The sequence below is a fragment of the Melozone crissalis genome, unplaced genomic scaffold (genome assembly GCF_028551555.1).
Source record: "Melozone crissalis strain CALT ecotype California unplaced genomic scaffold, PUWL_Pcris_2 ptg000018l_1, whole genome shotgun sequence".
In the NCBI taxonomy this organism is placed as follows: Eukaryota; Metazoa; Chordata; class Aves; order Passeriformes; family Passerellidae; genus Melozone; species Melozone crissalis.
In genome coordinates, this window is record NW_026535796.1 from 2,788,808 (window position 1) to 2,807,057 (window position 18,250).

The 18,250-nt window shown below is 51.6% G+C and overlaps 1 protein-coding gene and 1 pseudogene across 1 annotated transcript; both read left to right on the top strand.

Moving 5' to 3' along the window:
- Positions 1-4,746: 4,746 nt before the first annotated feature.
- LOC128936985 (mas-related G-protein coupled receptor member H-like) lies at positions 4,747-5,667 on the top strand. Its single transcript, XM_054276299.1, has one exon. The coding sequence runs from the start codon at positions 4,747-4,749 to the stop codon at positions 5,665-5,667; it is 921 nt and encodes a 306-aa protein (XP_054132274.1).
- A 6,142-nt stretch (positions 5,668-11,809) lies between these two features.
- Positions 11,810-12,723, top strand: LOC128937101 (proto-oncogene Mas-like; annotated as a pseudogene).
- Positions 12,724-18,250: the final 5,527 nt, after the last annotated feature.

Here is an 18,250-nt window from a genome sequence, read left to right on the forward strand (position 1 = left end):
TGTTGTCCCTATGCCCTGGCTCTGGCACATCCTCAAAAGCCCTCTGCAAGGCAACATTAACAGAGGGGGTGAATTCCTTTGCACAGCTCCCAGCCCCTGAGGAAGTCAATCAGAGGATGGGCACTGCTGTTGGCCAAGGAGCCAGAGCACAGCCCCATTCCCACCATCCCACACAGGCACAGCAGCAGCAGCAGCAGCAGTGGGACAGGCACTTTGCTCCACTGCCTGCTGTCACACTGGCTCCAGTTGTCGTGGCTCTCCTCATTCCAGCTCCCCTGGGATGCCTTCCCACCGGGCTGGCTCCAGCAGGCAGGGCTGGCTCCCTCCGTGCCAGGGGACAAAGTGCTCATGGTGACACCTCTGCTGCTTCTCCTGCCCTCACACAGCTGCAGGGCTGACAAACAGACACACCTGAGCAACGCTGCTGTCCCCCAAACGTGGCTTTTCCATCTTTTCCCACCCACAGCTTCCATGTGGAGCAGCACAGGGAGGGGTGAGGGACAGGACAGATGGCAAGGAGGATGTGGCAGCCTGGTCCTGTGTGCCTGGCACAAAAGCCAGGGAGATACCTCCTTCCTGGCTGTGGACACGATACAGCTGGAGCAGGAAAACAATTGGAGAAGGAGAGGATTGCCCATGGAGATATCAGAGAGCAAATGGCTTTGGGATCATTTTGTTTGCCCAATTATCCCATCATAAAAAAACCCAAACAATATTAAAAGTAGTAACAATTTAAATTGAATAGTAAAATAAAAAATAAAAAATTGGATACAGTATAATTTGATTAAAATAAGGGATAATGTGTTTCCAATAATAGCGCATAAGCAAACGATAACCGGGGGGGGGGGAGGGGGGTACAGAGGGCAGGGTTCTGGGGTCCTTGCCACCTCACGTACGAGCTTGCTAAGTAAAATTACCCTTTATATACCATGTGTCAATACCATCTCCTCCTATTTTCGGTTCGTCATATCTCTATCTCTGCCCTCATTACCTTGCTTATCACGCATGCGCCACCACTCGGTTTGGTGGTCGCACAAGTCTTTGGGGGTCGTCACTGATGAAGGCTCTGTAGTCTTCTTCGTTGTCCTTTAATTCACCTTTGGGTTACACAGGCGCACCAAGCCAGAACAATGTAAGCCAAGACTAACGTATCACTGCATCTACATATCAAGACAATAAATCCCTTATAATTAGCCTTTTCTTGGGACCCAACCAGGTTCTTGGTTATTTTTAGAAACTGTATCTTCAGCTTCTTTCTTGTGGTCCTTGAGAGCATCTGCTGGGAAGGGGGGTTGGAGCCCCTCCTTTCCCTCTCTTCTTTGGCATTACAACTTTTAACTATTAACTATTTTATTATTCTCAAATATTAATTAGTGTATCAATATTGATTATTGTTTCAATTTTTATCAGCACGAATCATACCTACTTATCACAATTGGAACTCTTCATCTCTTCATGTTTTCATGTGTTATAGGGAAACAGAGTCTCTTCTTTATAACTTTACAAGAGGATTGCAGCCTTAAGATCAAGGTATCTCCTTATCCCTCCTGTCTGGGATCTAACAGTTCCTTTACTGACTTTGATGTTTTTATGTTGCTTTTTACATGCTTGTATGTAGTTCTTTTCTCTCACTCGAGGGAGGACTGAAGGACTGAACGAGTTAATACCTTGCTGAAGGCTTGTAGATGGTCAGACGGGGCTCGGTGTTTTGGGGAGCTGGGACCAGAGGGGAGGAGTTGATGGGCGAACCTCTGGCCCCGGCCCGGGGCTGTTCCTGGGGTCCGGCTCGGGCCATGGGGCTCAGGCTAAGGCAGAGGCGAGGCTGAGCAAGATGTCAGAGTCACAGCTCAGCTCAGCATTGGCTCTGCGGCCTGCCCTGCCCTGCCCTGCCTGAGGCCGACAGGTGAGGCTGGGCCGGGGCAGCCCCGGGAAGGGGGCGGCTCCACGGCAGGGCCGCCCAGCTGGGATACCGCTGTACCTGCCACAAGAGAAAGAGCTTTCCCGAGATTCTCCATCTTTAACATGTGTTTTTCACAGAGGCGTACACAGCTTTCCCAGTCGCTCTACAGATTGAGCGTTCAACAGAAACTGACACCACTTCTGTAAACACCTCCCGTGCAAAACCACCACACAGCCCAATGAGGGGGCCCTGACGAAGGTGGAAGAGAAGAGTCTGACCTGGTTTCCTCTGGCAGCCTGGAGAACTTGCCCGCAGTGCACTGCCCTCAGCTGCCAGGCTCCAGCTGCTGTCCCTGGGCCGGGATCTGCAGGAGGTTCCCTGGAATGGTCAAGCCTGAACTTGTCCCCTCTATTTCCTGGGGTGGGTCCTTAGGACCCTGCACAACAAATGTGCTGCTAAACTTTGATTTCTTGTTCAAATCTAGTTTTCCCACTTGTATACCATAATTTGGCACTGGACACGCACCTCGCAGCGTCCAAGAGGATCCATGCAATAATAAATTCAGTGTGAGCTGGTGCACTGGCACGCAGTAGAGGGATGATTTGGGATTTGAGCAATGAAATTTCTTCTGAGAATGAATGCTGCTCTCATGGCTTTAATCCTTAGAAAGTTGCAGGTTTCATCTGAGTCGTCCTCTATACTCCTTTGGGACTCACACAGCAGCCTACAGTGGATTCCAAGATGGTTCCCACCCAGGCTGACATGGGCCTCAGGGATCTGGGATGCTTCTGCTGGAAACTGCTGGCCCTGGGACCAGAACTGTCACCTCCCTTCCTGCTGACACCGTGTTTGTGTCCCCAGCTATGGAATCTCACATCCCCTCACCAGCCCAATCCTTTCAAGGGCAAACACTTCATGATCCAGGAGCTGATGGGGCTCCAAGAGAGGTGGAGAGGGACTTTGGACAAGGGCATGGAATGACAGGACAAGGGGCAATGGCTTCCCACTGACAGAGGGTGGGTTTAGCTTGGATATTGGGAAGAAATCCTTCCCTGAGGGTGGCAAGGCCCTGGCACAGGTTGCTCAGTAAGGCAATGGCCGTCCCTGGATCCCTGAAAGCGTCCAAGGCCAGGCTGGATGGAGTTTGGAGAGACCTGGCATAGTGGAAGGTGTCTCTGCTGGCAGAGGGACAGTCTGGAATCAGACAGCCACAAAAACAATCCTAAGTGTTCCCAGGACTGAGGAGGAGCAGGAGCAGCTCTGGAGAAGGGCTGGCAGGGAGTTCACAGCACCCTGGTCCCTGATAGCTTTCACTGCATCATCAAGAGGATTGGCAGTAGTTAAGGTGGGCTCCAATTACTGATAGCCTGGCTACAAGACACTGAGTGCTGTTCTTCCCTTGGGCTCTGGGAGCCTGCATTGGAATGACAAAAATGGGAATTCTTGCCTCAGTTGTCCTTCCTTGGGCCCAGGGAAGATTTTGGCAATGGCTCTGGAGCTCTTCCCAGAATGGGAGCAGTTTCTGACAAGCAGCCAGATGCTTCAACAGCACTGCCAGAACTGCCAGCAGCATTCCAGTGCCACCAGCACCACCAGCATCCCTCTGCTGCAGGAGGGACATTGACACCTCTGACAAGAAAAATAAGGAATGGTAGAGAGAAAGTGAATGGAGTATGGGAAATTTGGCAGGGAAGGAGTATTTCTAATGAGAAGGAAATGAGGATCCATTTGCAAATTCTTCAGGCGGACTGTTGACAGAAGTCAATTCCTTTGTGGCAAAGAAAAAAAAAATCAAGATAAATACCTCAGAGGGAGTGGAGCTGTGACATAGCCAAAGTTGTAGAACAACTTCCACCTGCCCTATGACCCCACCAAGCCTTGGGGAGCAGCACCAGGACAGGGCACAGAGAGAGCCAGTAGGACGGGAATGGGGAGCTCCTGGTGACCTGGGCACTTTCTCCTTCATGTCCCTGACCTGGCAGGAGCCGCTTTAGGACATGGATCCCAAAGGAGCAAGAGGGACCAGTGTTGGAGAGTTTTTCAGGAATGGCTTAAAGAAAGAGGCCATGAGACATACAATTGAGAGAAAAGTAGAAGAGAAAAGTAAAGCAGTTTCTAACAGTTCTCAGCCTTCTGATTTCCATAAACAATTAGACTCTCTCAGGCATCACTTTATAAACAATAAAGTTCTCAGGCTGTCTTCCCATAACAAGAAGAACACCGTCTCTGGGAAAAGCTGGCACCCTGAGAACTGATGAAGAAGTTTTGGGAACACTGGTTCTGTTTTTAATAAACAATTGTAGGTATTCTAAAACAAGAGGAGTGGTTAGAAATTTCTCTGTTAGCCTATCATGACATTGGATTACAGAATATGCATGAAGTTCGTTAGTACTGTTATATAAGGTGATTGATTGATCAATAAAGTTGGAGTTCGATGCATTAAAGGATGGTCGTCTCCCCTTCATCTCCAACAGACCAGGAAGCGCTGCTGATCTGCACAGACCCCTTTGCCTGCTGCTGCCCCACAGGGAACAGGTCAGTGGAATGTTTGCCTTCCTCCCTACCCCACCTTCCTCTCCTGCAGCAGCTGCTCTGTTCCTGACACCCTCTCCCGCTGACCACACGGCCAACCCCAGGTCATCCATCCTCTGCCCTGAGCTTTTCTTTCACATTCCCTGCCAAATAGCCACTGCCCTCCCACCTCACTCCTCCCCACTGAATCCTTCCCACTGCAGGAAGCTGCTGAGGAGCCACATGGTCCATCCCTGCATTCTCCAAGCACTGACTACCCATCCACTCTGACCACAGCCAGGGGCAACATCCCATTGTCTGCCCAGCGTCCATCCATGGAGGTGACCACCGTGTCCCCATCTCCTGCCTCACCCACTGAAGGAGATGATCTGTGTGAGACAGATAACACTGATGTGGCCATAAACAGTGTGACACTGCTCATCTGCCTCTGTGGGCTGGCTGGGAATGGGGCTGTCATCGGCCTCCTCAGCATGAGAAGCAGGAACTCTGACTTCTTTGACCTGGCTGTCATGGACTTCCTCTACCTCCTCTTTGCGGTCCCGTCTGCCCTCCTCATCCTGGTGGAGGATGTGTCCTGCTCTCATATCTTGCCCCTGCTGTACCTGAATTTCCTTTTCCAGCTGTCAGTGGTGTCCCCCTACTGGGGGCTGTTGTGGTTGATAGGTGGCAGTAATGTGCAGTGTGTGTACAAGCTCTGCTGGCTCTGCTGCCACTGGGAGCTTCCCGAGCGCCTGTTGTGGGTGCTGGGCACTGTCCAATACTGGGCCTTCTTTGCTCTCTTTGCTGTCATTCCCACGGTGACATTCCTGTGCCCATCACAGCAGCAGGAGCACTGCCGGGCAGTTTTCATCTCCATGTACACCGTCATCCTGCTCCTCTTTGCTGCACCTGTGGCCATTTCTCACACAGTCGATTTCATCAAGTCCAAGCAGGGCTGCCAGCAGCAGCAACCCAAGAGGCGCGACATCGTTGTCGTCATCATTGCACTCTTCACTCTCCTCCTCAACCTCTTCAATTTCCTGCAGCAGCTCGGTTACATCGCTGTGTCCTCACAAGTTGTTTTCCTCCTCACCTGCATCCACAGCAGCATCAAACCCTTCATCTACTTCTTGGCAGGGAGGCGCTGGAGGCCCTGCTCCGTGCAGTCGCTCCAGCTCTCCCTCCAGAGGGTCTTTGAGGAGCCAAAAGTAAAAACAGCCTGCAGAAATTACCCTGCCATGGACACGGGGGTCTGAACATGCTGATCACTTCCACTGCTCTCCTCAAGGATCCCAGTAGGGCCCAAAGAGGCTGAAGGTTTCCTTGAGCCTCCTGATTAATCAATACCACCCACCGCATGGTGCTGTATTCCTGCAGGAGAAGTGAGCAGGGGCATTGGCTTGCGTGATTTTTGTGGGATGCTCTGCTGGGAGCACATTGCAGCATGGCTTTCCTCCTCCCTCCTGGATCCACATGGCTCCAAGCAGTGCAGCTGGGCTCAGTGCTGTTCCCCAGCTCTATTCCCCGTGCAATGACCCTCATGGCCTCAGGCCCAGGGAATGAACTCCATCTCCTTTGGCTCAGCAGATGAGTTCCATGGTGTTTCCAGGGAGCTCTTGCCTGCAAAGAATGGGACACCTTAATCCCTGGGGACACACCCAGCACGGGGTGGCAGTGATTTCCCAAATCCCTGCAGGGCTGGTGCCTCTGGATGGCAGGAGAGGGGTTGGGATCACAGGGAGCATCCTTCCCCTTCTGTCCAGCAGAGCTGGCCCTGCATTCACAGCTGATGGGAAGGGACACCAGGTAGGGCTGCAGAGCTGGGAAGGGACAGCAACATTCCCTTATCCTTTCACTGGGAATGTCTCACATTCTTGAATTCCAGAACTGAATCCTTCTGAGTAAAGTGCAGGGTCGATAGTGAACTCCACTGAACTCCTGTGCCTGTATCCAGAAAGTACATAGAATATGGAAATTCCCATCACCACATGTGTGGACCATTTAATTTAATTAATTGAAATTAGGGGGTTCTGCTGCTCTTCTGCAGAATGGGGCCATCCATCCTCTGGTTCCCCAGCATCAGTGTCCAGGGAAGCCCTTGAGCACCTCCATCCTGAACCTGGCCACCCTCAGGAGGAGCTGCACAGCCACTCTGCACAGCAGCTCCAGCCACAGCCCAGCCTCTCCTGATCTTTGTCATTCTGTAACTATGCCTCAATCAGATTTGTTGAATAAACCACATCCAGACTTCACTGCAAAGCCTGTGCCTGTTAAACAGTGTCCAAAATGGCTCATTTCCTTCTTTTATCCCATTCTAAAGCCTCTGGCTGCTCTGGGAGCAGGGCAGGTCCCTGTCTCATACCAGAGCCCTTCCTAAGGCACGTGCCAGCAATGGTTGGGATGTTGGCAGTGCCAAGAGCTCCTGATTCCTCCTGGGAGAGACCTGGGCAGCAGCCACATCTCTTGCTCAGGGGGAAGTTGTCCCTCCTTTTCCCACTGCTTTAAATCCAGGGAAACCAATGTGCCACTGCTTCTGGAAAGGGAAGTGAGGGTGAAAGCCTTGTGTAGAGTCACGTTTTGAGACACACATGAGATTAAACACCTTAGGAGCATTTATAATGCTCATAAGCATTTTTAACTCCTAAGGACTTGTTTATAATTAAGAGAACAGAGACACTTTGACATCTGAGAGGGTTTTTCTCTCCGTGTCTCCTGTCTTCCTGCCCAGTGGAGAGTAGGAACTTTCCATGGTGCAACCTCTTGTCCAGGAAATGACAGTTCAGCCAAGGGAGTTTCGCCCCAGGCAAATGCAGGAGGATCATGATCCTCAATGTACTTTTCCAACTTCCCAGCACCTTCCTTGTTTCCAGTGTCACCCAGGCCACTCCCCACCTGAGCTTCCTTTCAAAAGAGCAACGATTTCAAACCAAAAGTTTTCCTGGGTTTCCCTGCCCATGCCAGAAGGAGAGATGGAATGACATGATCTCTAAGGTTCTATCCAACCCAAACCATTCCATGAGGATGCCTCACTTCATCCAGCAACCACGCCAGGCAGGAGTTCTCCTGCTGCACACAGCACCAGCCTGACAAAGTTCAAGGAGCGTTTGGACATTACTCTCAGGCACAGGCTGGGATTGTTGGGATGTCCTGTGCAGGGCCAGGAGCTCAACTCCCTGCTCCTTGTGGCTCCCTTCAAACTCTGGGTTAGAGTGGCTCTATTTTATGATGGTTCTCTTTCATGATGATTCCACTTGATGATGACTCCCCTGTGTTGTCCCTATTCCCTAGGCACATACTTAAAAGCCCTCTGCAATGCAACAATTACAGAGGGGGTGAGTTCCTTGGCACAGCTCCCGGCCAGGAACTAATCAGAGGGAGGGCACTGCTGTTGGCCGAGGAGCCAGAGCACAGCCCCATTCCCACCATCCCACACAGGCACAGAGCAGCAGCAGTGGGACAGGCACTTTGCTCCACTGCCTGCTGTCACACTGGCTCCAGTTGTCGTGGCTCTCCTCATTCCAGCTCCCCTGGGATGCCTTCCCACCAGGCTGGCTCCAGCAGGCAGGGCTGGCTCCCTCCGTGCCAGGGGACAAAGTGCTCATGGGGACACCTCTGCTGCTTCTCCTGCCCTCACACAGCTGCAGGGGTGACAAACAGACACACCAGAGCAACGCTGCTATCCCACAAATGTGGCTTTTCCCATCTTTTCCCACCCACAGCTTCCATGTGGAGCAGCACAGGGAGGGGTGAGGGACAGGACAGATGGCAAGGAGGATGTGGTAGCCTGGTCCTGTGTGCCTGGCACAAAAGCCAGGGAGATACCTCCTTCCTGGCTGTGGAAATGACAGAGCTGGAACAGGAAAACAATTGGAGAAGGAGAGGATTGCCCATGGAGATATCAGAGAGCAAATGGCTTTGGGATGGATCTGACCAGGACTCTCAGGTGTCAGTTGATATCACTGAGCTGCTGCATTCCTTCAGCAGGACACTTGTTTCAATATTCCCTCCCTTTTCCCACAGTGTTTATAGGTTTGAATTCCCTACTGACCTCAGTTCTGTCCCCAAAATCAATAACCAGGTTCCACCCAATGAGGGGGCCCTGGTGAAGGTGGAAGAGAAGAGTCTGACCTGGTTTCCTCTGGCAGCCTGGAGAACTTGCCTGCGGTGCACTGCCCTCAGCTGCCAGGCTCCAGCTGCTGTCCCTGGGCCGGGATCTGCAGGAGGTTCCCTGGAATGGTCCCTTGGGAAAGGGGAGCGCAGCCCGCGGGCTGAGCCCGAGCAGCGTCCGGCGCGGGCTCTGTCCCAGCTCCTGCCACAGCCCCTGCTCTCCGTGCTGCCTCGTGTTCTCCAGGGCTCTCACGCACAGGCAGCTGCCTCAGAGCCTGCCACGGGCTCAGGGCTCTGCTCCTCAGCTGCTCTTCACTCTGCCCGGGAAATGAGCAACGGGAGAGAGCCTCAGCAACCACACCTGTGCCCAAAGCACTTGGGCTCCATCTCAGCTTCCATTCTATTTTATAGCAACCTCAGTCCTGAAATCCTGTCATTTCAACAGCCTGAATTTGCCCCCTCTCATTCTTGAGGTGGATCCTAAGGACCCTGCACTATAACTGTACTGTTCAACTTTGATTTCTGATTCAAATCTAGTTTTCCCACATGTATACTGAAATTTCAGTGGTATTTCACCTTCACCATACAGTTTCCTGGAAGATTCATGCGATAATAAATTCTCTGTGTGAGCTGGAGCGCTGGTACCCAGCATAGGGATGATTTAGGATGTCAGCAATGGCATTTCTCCTGAGAAGAGGCAAATCCATGCTGCTCTCTTGGCTTTAATCCTCACCAGCCCAATCCTTTCAAGGGCAAACACTTCATGATCCAGGAGCTGATGGGGCTCCAGGAGAGATGGAGAGGGACTTTGGACAAGGGCATGGAGTGACAGGACAAGGGGGAATGGCTTCCCACTGACAGAGGGTGGGGTCAGATTGGATATTGGGAAGAAATCCTTCTCTGTGAGGGTGCTGAGGGCCTGGCACAGGTTTCCCAGAGGGATGGGGTCAGGTAAAATCAAACAGAAGGGCTCCCATGTCTGAGGAGGAGGAGGATGAGCCCTGATGAAGTGCTGGAAAGGGGATCACAGCACCCCAAAACCTGGTCCCTGATAGCTTTCATTGCATCATCAAGGGGATTGGCAGCAATCAGGGTGGGCTCTAAGTGCTGCTGACCTGGCTGCAAGCAACTGAGTGCTGTCCTTCCCTTGGGCTGTGTGAGCCTGCGTTGGAATTTCATAAATGGGAATTCTCAGCTCAGTTTGCTTTCTTGGGGCCAGGGGAGGTTTTGGCAATGATCCTGAAAATCAACCCAGAATGGGAGTTGTTTCTGAGAAGCACCCAGATGCTTGCACAGTGCTGTGAGCACTTCCAGCACTGCCAGCAGCATTCCAGTGCTACCAGCCCCACCAGCAGCTCTCTGCTGCTGGAGGAAAAATGACCTCTCAGGGGAGATAAATAAGCAATGGTAGAAACCTGCTGAGAGAGGGAAAGCATTTGGAGAATGTCCAATTTGGAAAAGAGTTTCCAATCAGGAGGAAATGAGGAGGCACTCAAAGAAATCTGCATGTCGAGCTGCTTCCTCTATGGCAGAAAAAAAAAGGGCAAGACAAATAACTCAGAGTGAGAGAAATTCTGATGTAGCCAAAGATGAAATTTCCTACTCCCTTTTGACTCCACCAAGCCTTGGGAAGCAGCACCCGGACAGTGCACAGAGAGAGGAGCCAGCAGGATGGGAATGGGGAGCTCCTGGTGACCTGGGCACTTTCTCCTTCATGTCCCTGACCTGGCAGGAGCCGCTTTAGGACATGGATCCCAAAGGAGCAAGAGGGACCAGGAAGCGCCGCTGATCTGCACAGAGCCCTTTGCCTGCTGCTGCCCCACAGGGAACAGGTCAGTGGAATGTTTGCCTTCCTCCCTACCCCACCTTCCTCTCCTGCAGCAGCTGCTCTGTTCCTGACACCCACTCCTGCTGACCGCAGGGCCCTCCCCAGATCCTCTCTCTCCTCCTGTGCATCCCGTCTGTATCCTAATACAGAAATGGGCCACAACAAACTTCCTAACACAATGCAAAGCATGAGGAAGCAGGAATTCTTGACCTGCACAGGACACAGAGGGATCTCTCCTTGTATTGTGTATATGGTGAGATTTTACAACACAGAATTAATCCATTAGAAACATATGTAGCCATTTAGAAGTTATTTTATCTAATACACAAACACCATTTTCCTACTACTCATTTCCATGCATCCACCTTCCCCTGGAAGTCGTTTTATGATCCTGGAAGTTTATTAAGCAGTGTCTCTCTGGTGCTCACTTTCAATGAATGCTGCCATATTAAAGGTACCCTTGCCTTGCACTTTTCCTCTGGCCATGCACTGTTGTTTTTTGTTCCAGAATTTGCCCCAAAATCACTGCAGGCTTCCTTATCTGTTTCTGCACTGGTTCCTGCCATGTTTGTCATCCTGTGTGCCAGCCTTTACATCCTGTGAGAAACAAACACCCACTTTTTTTAATTTTAAATGGTCAATAAACCTTAATAAAAATGCAACAAAAGGACTAAATAAGGAGAAGCAGGCCTGGGAGCTTCCCTCATGGCTGCCCACCACGTGGCTGGCTGATCTTCAGGATGGATGCTTCACCTTTGATACCCCGGGGGGTTGCATCAGCTAAACCTGGCCCCTCCCAAAGTCTGTCAGTCAGCCCTTCTTTGTGTTTATTGCTGGAGCCTGCTTTCCTGCAGCTTGACTGGAGGGTCAGGTGTCCTCATGCTGCACCTCTTCCCCCCCCCCCCAGCAACAAGCTTTTGTACAGCCCTTCTTTCCACCTGTCCTAGATGACTCAGGCTCTCTGATGGCAACAGGACAGAGGGGAGAGAAGGGGACTATGGGGAGAACAGGGGACATCTAAACAACAGACTGCAATGACATAATTATATATCAATAAAGCTTCTCGTAATATTCACACTGTATTCATCCCTTAAGTGAGAGCCAATCATCCCATTATCCATCTATAACACATCATTCTAAATTTTGGCCACTTTGCTTTTGAAGAAATTCAGAAGAACTGAAAATGTTTATTCTCTGTGTTATTTATCAGCCTCCTGCCAAACAGCCCAACCCTCCCACCTCCCTCTCCCACTCCACAATTTCCACCACCCTCCTTCCCTGCACATCTCACTCCTCTCCACTGAATCCTTCCCACTGCAGGGAGCTGCTGAGGAGCCACATGGTCCATCCCTGGATTCTCCAAGCACTTGACTGCCCATCCACACTGACCACAGCCAGGGGCCACATCCCACTGCCTGCCCAGCGTCCATCCATGTGGATAAGCATCATGTGTCCCCCCTGCCATGTCACCCACTGAAGGAGATGATCTCTGTGAGACAGATGTCCCCAGCATGGCCACACACAGTGTGACCCTGTTCATCTGCCTCTCTGGGCTCGCTGGGAACGGGGCTGTGCTCTGGGTCCTCAGGTTCCACATCCAGAGGGACACCATGAAACCCATCACTGCCTACATCCTTGACCTGGCCATCATCAACATCCTCTTCCTCATCTTCATGGTCCCCTCCACTCTGCTCTTCCTGCAGGAGGATTTCTCCTGCTCCTCCATCATGCCCCCAGCATCCATACGCTTCCTTTTCCTCCTCTTCCCGATGTTCCACAGCGTAGGGCTGTACCGGCTGACGGCATCAGCATCGAGAGGGGCAGGTCCATGCTCTGCCCACCTGGGCTCTTCTGCCACCTTCCCCAGGGCCTCTCATGGGTGGTGGTCAGTGCCATGCTCTGGGCCCTTTCCATCACTGCCATCGCTGCCATTTCTGCGGTGAATTCCCTGTGCCAGTCACAGGAACACAAGCTCTGCCAGGGAGCTCTCATCTCCCTGTACATCCTCAACTTCCTCGTCTTTGCTCCATCCATGGTCATTTCCAGCACAATCCTCTTCATTCACTTCAAGGGTAGCTCCCAGCAGCAGCAATCCAAGAGCCTTGACATCATTGTCTTCCTGGCTGTGCTCCTTACTCTCCCCCTCAGTCTCTGGAATTTCCTGCAGCAGCTCGGCTAAACCACTGTGTCCCCCCGGGTTGTTCTCCTGTTTGCCTGCATGCCCAGCAGCATCAACCCCTTCATCTACATCTCAGTAACAAAGTGCTGGAGGCGCTGCTCCATGGGGTCCCTCAGGGGGTTCCTCCAGAAGGTGTTTGAGGAGCCAGAAGGGAGCAGTGCCCCCAGTAATGATGCCACCATGGACAGGGGGGTCTGAGCCTGTTGAACCCCTCAAGTGCCCCCATGCAGGACCATGGGGCAGTGACTTAGGATCACCCTCCCACCCTTATTCCTGCAGGAAAAGGGAGCACAGGCACTGAAAAGGGCCATTTGGGAGGGATGCTCTGCAGGGAGCGCATTGGAGCATGGATTTGCTCCTCCCTCACGGGTCCTAGAGCACTTTACCCCCAAATGCATCCTTCCCAATATGGCTGTGACCCCAGAATTCCCCCTGGCACCTGGTTCCTGCATCCCACTGAGGACTAATATCAATAAACAGCACCGTGAACCCTGAGCTGCCTTTGCCCCCTCTGCCAGCGCTTCCCGGCTTCCTCTGGCTGCTGCTGCCAGCTGGGAATGTGGCTGGAGGGAGGGGACAGAGAGGTAGTTAGCCAGGAATTCTGTGATTGTTTAGGAATTTCTGTAATGAAAGATGCTTAATGAGTCAAGGCTTATTTGACTGTGGTTTTTTAGCTGATTTTGATTTAGATCTGTTTTGGCTGAGTGTCAGTAGAAGACTTTATTAGCGCATACCCCATAGAGAACTTACTCAATAGATCAAGAAAAAAAATCAATAAAGTACTTTTAATTTATCATATAATTAGAAAAAATTGGATGTCATAGAATAAGAATGATATCTTGAGACGTTTAGGATATCAGAGGCCTATGCACACCAAAAGATGTAATTAAAAAATTGCAAGACATAATTTTAATGGCAATAAGGGAGCCATTTCCTAGGCTTGTACATCAAATTTACTAAAATATAGTTCACTGGAAAAAAACCCAGGTTATCCATTTAACTAAGATAGATGGCATATTTTAGTACTAATTAAAAGAAACAACACACCTATACCATGACGTAAGAAATTGGGAGTATCTATAAAAAAATCCTGGATATTATAATGCAAAAAAATGCCTGAAAAGTGTTGTTTCTTTAAATCTGTCTATGGCAAAGATATTTCCAATATGTTCACAATTTTGACTCCAAATTGTTATTAGTCTAACACACTTTTACTGTTAGACTTAAAATGTCTTGATTTCAGAGGTGACACAGCCATGGCTTGTGCTCCCTTCAGCAACCATGATCCCCAGTGCCCAGAGCTGGGCTGGCACAGACACGATGGCCCAGGGGCTCAGCATTCCCCATCCCAAGTGCTCTGTGAGTGTCACAGCAAAGATCTCCCCTGAGATCTTTAATTTCTAATTTTGTAAGCCAGGTGCAAAGATTTCTCTGCCTTCAGAAATTCTTCCTCTCCACTGCCTTCAGCTGCTCCCTCAGCAGGCTCAGGTGGTGCAGCAGCAAGGAGAGGAGGAGGCCGTGATCCTCAGCACAGCCACCCCCTTCCAGGAGCAGGGTGACACCTGTGTTTGTCACCATGGACTCCACGGGCATCACCCCCCTCCCTGGGGCTTCCCTGAGGCCACCAGCCCCACCACACCCCACACCTTCTCTCCAGCCCCACCACACCCCACACCTTCTCTCCAGCCCCACCACACCCCACACCTTCCCACCACATCTTCCCAGCAGCTCCATCATGTCTCACCCCTCCCACACCACCCTCCCATCCCACTCCCCATGCAGCCCACCCACCTCCCGTCCTTCCCATCCCTCCCAGCCCCGGGCCTCAGGCTCCAGTCCCTCCCCACGGGCTGCTCACCCCAGCCTGCCCCGGAAGGCTTTGGGGCTGTCTTTCTCTTGGAGATGCCCCTCCCCAGCTCCATCCCTGCTCTCCAGCCCCCCAACCTCCTTTGGACACAAACAAGAGGCACTACAGGGATGGCTCCACTGCTGTTCATTGCGCTGCAGAAGCATGGAATTGCCAGGAGGAGCAGAAACACTGCTGGGGCTCCTGAGTGGGGCAGGAGAGGAGCGGGGCTGTCTGGAGGGGAAGGCAGCCTGGGGGGAATTCCTAGAGGATGTCAGAGGGGCATGATGCCTTAGGATTTTAGCCTTTCTATTTTTCATATCCTGTACTGCATTAGTGCATTACTCTAAACTCCATGGACAGTGTTAGTTAACTGTCTGCACATTTTGGTCAGACAAACCAATCTCTCTAGGCCTGAAATTCAAGGACACTCTACTGCCTCAGACCAAGAAAAGTACAGACAAAATTGAATTGAGGGAGGGCAAACTGGGACTAAATGACTTAATTTTCTGAAGCTGTAATTGGAGGATTAACCCCTGATCTGTAAAAGGACCAAACTTATATCTATCTGAAAAACTCATGGCCATTGCCCATTTTGGGTGCAGCCCCTCTCGGAGGCTTTGCGAGCCCAAGGTGAACATTTTGAAAGCCTTTCATCAAAGCCTCCTTTTATTCTCTTCACCTGCTCTGGCCTCTGTTCCAGGGAGCCAGCCCAAGGCATCAGGCAGACAGGGGCTGGTGGGGGCAGGAGGGCTCTGGGTGCCACCAATCCCAAATCTGCCACTGGACAGCAGCAGAGCCCAACAGGCCACACCTGCAGCCAGGGAGATGCCAGGGACTGGGAACCCATCGGGATGGGATGGGATAGCATGGCATGGGATAGCATGGCATGGGAGGCGATGGGAGGCGATGGGAGGCATGGCATGGCATGGCATGGATGAGGACTGACACCAAAGCTCTTAACACCAACTAATGGTGTTGCCAAGTGAAGTATTGGGCAGCAGGACATGCAGAAGGATCTCTCCTTATTTGTATGTGTATTGTGAAACTTTGCAACAGTGGTTTTATCCACTATAGCCATACGTAGACATTAAAAAATTGTTCTTGTCCAGTACAGAAGAACCATTTTACTAGAACTCATTTCCTAGCACCCACTTCCCACTGAACATCCTTTGATGCTCAAGGAGGTTCACTGAGAGGGGTCCCTGGTGTTCGTATTCACTGAGTGCTCTGATATTAAAGCTGACCTTGCCTTGAACTTTTCCTTTGGCCATGTGCTCTTGCTTCTTGTTACAGAACTTACCCCAAATTACTGTGGGCCTCCTTATCACTGTCCCCCGTGCTTCCAGCCATGTTTATCATCCTGCGTCCACACCTATATATCCTTTTATCTTTCTGCCCTGGTAATCTTTAAGCAACTTCAGAGGAGGTGAAAATGTTTATTGTCTCTTCTTTAGCAATGTCCTGCCAAACAAGCCCAACCCTCCCAACTCCCTCTCCCACCCCACCATTCCCACTGCCCTCCTTCCCTGCACATCTCACTCCTCCCCACTGAATCCTTCCCACTGCAGGGAGCTGCCAAGGAGCCACATGGTCCATCCCTGGATTCTCCAAGCACTGACTGCCCAGCCACTCTGACCACAGCCAGGGGCCACATCCCACTGCCTGCCCAGCGTCCATCCATGGAGGTGACCACCATGTCCCCATCTCCTGCCTCACTCACTGAAGGAGAAGATCTGTGTGAGGCAGATGTGACAAATGTGGCCATACACAGTGTGACCCTGCTCATCTGCCTCTGTGGGCTGGCTGGGAACGGGGCTGTCATTGGCCTCCTCAGCCTGAAAAGCAGCAAAAATGGAATCTTCGACCTGGCTGTCACTGACTTCCTCTTCCTTCTCCTCACAGTCCTCTCTGCCCTCCTCTTCCTGGTGGAGGACGTGTCCTGCTTTCATATCATGCCCAGGCTGTACATACAGGTTTTTTTTGAGCTGTCTGTGTCCTCGTATTACTGGGCACTGTTCTGGCTGATGGTCAACAGCCCCGTGCGGTACATGTACAAGATATGGAAGTTGTGCTGCCACTGGAACCCTCCTGAGCGCATGTGGTTGGTGGCAAACAGTGCCAAATCCTATGGCTTCTTTACTCTCTTCACTGTCATTCCCACGGTGACATTCCTGTGCCCATCACAAGAACAGGAGCGCTGCCGGGCAGCTTTCATCTCTGTATTCACCCTCATCCTACTCTTCTTTGCTGCACCCGTGGTCATTTCCAGCACAATCGATTTCATTAAGGCCAAGTGGGGCTCCCAGCGGCTGCAACCCATGAGGAGTGACATCGCTGTCTTCCTCACTGTGCTCCTCACTCTCATCCTAAGCCTCTGCAATTTCCTGCAGCAGCTCGGGTACATTGCTGTGTCATCCCACATTGTTTTCCTGCTCACCAGCATCAACAGCGGCATCAAACCCTTCATCTACTTCTTGGCAGGGTGGTGCACAAGACCCTTCTCCATGGCGAGCTGCTGGAGGCTCTGTAGAGTGCGATCTCTCAGGGATTCCCTCCAGAGGGTCTTTGAGGAGCAGAAAGAAAAAACTGACCACAGCAATGATGCCTCACGGACACGGGCATGTGAGCCTGCTGATCACTTCCACTGCTCTGCTGAAGGACCTCAGCCAGAGGCTGAGGGTTTCCTTGAGTCTCCTCATTAATAAATATCCATGGGATCACCCTCCCCATGGTGGTGTATTCATGCAGGAGAAGGGAGCAGGAGCATTGCCTTGCGTGATTTTTGTGGGATGCTCTGCAGGGAGCACATTGCAGCATGGCTTTCCTCCTCCGTCCTGGATCCACATGGCTCCAAGCAGTGCAGCTGGGCTCAGTGCTGTTCCCCAGCTCTATTCCCCATGCAATGACCCTCATGGCCTCGGCCCCAGGGAATGAACTCCATCTCCTTTGGCTCAGCAGATGAGTTCCATGGTGTTTTCAGGGAGCTCTTGCCTGCAAAGAATGGGACACCTTAATCCCTGGGGACACACCCATCATGGGGTGGCAGTGATTTCCCAAATCCCTGCAGGGCTGGTGCCTCTGGATGGCAGGAGAGGGGTTGGGATCACAAGGAGCATCCTTCCCCTTCTGTCCAGCAGAGCCAGCCCTGCATTCCCAGCTGATGGGAAGGGACACCAGGTAGGGCTGCAGAGCTGGGGAGGGACAGCAACATTCCCTTATCCTTTCAGTGGGAATTTGTCACATTCTTGAATTCCAAAATTGAATCCTTCTGAGTAAAGTGCAGGGTTGATGGTGAACTACATTGAACTCCTGTGCCTGTACCAGAAAGTACATGGAATATGGAAATTCGCATCGCCAGATGCTTGGACCATTGAATTGCACAGAAATTAGGGGGTTATGCTGCTCTTCTGCAGAATGGGGCCATCCATCCTCTGGTTCCCCAGCATCAGTGTCCAGGGAAGCCCTTGAGCACCTCCATCCTGAACCTGGCCACCCTCAGGAGGAGCTGCACAGCCACTCTGCACAGCAGCTCCAGCCACAGTCCAGCCTGTCCTGATCTTTGTCATTCTAAACCACCCCTCAATCACATTTGCATTCATGGTTTTTGTTTGCCTTCATCGGGGTAATATTGGACCCAAAATTTGTTGAATAAACAACATCCAGGCTTCATTGCAGGGCCTGTCTCTGTTAAACAGTGTCCAAAATGGCTCATTTCCTTCTTTTATCCCATTCTAAAGCCTCTGGCTGCTCTGGGAGCAGGGCAGGTCCCTGTCTCATACCAGAGCCCTTCCTAAGGCACGTGCCTGCAGTGGTTGGGATGATGTTGGCAGTGCCAAGAGCTCCTGATTCCTCCTGGGAGAGACCTGGGCAGCAGCC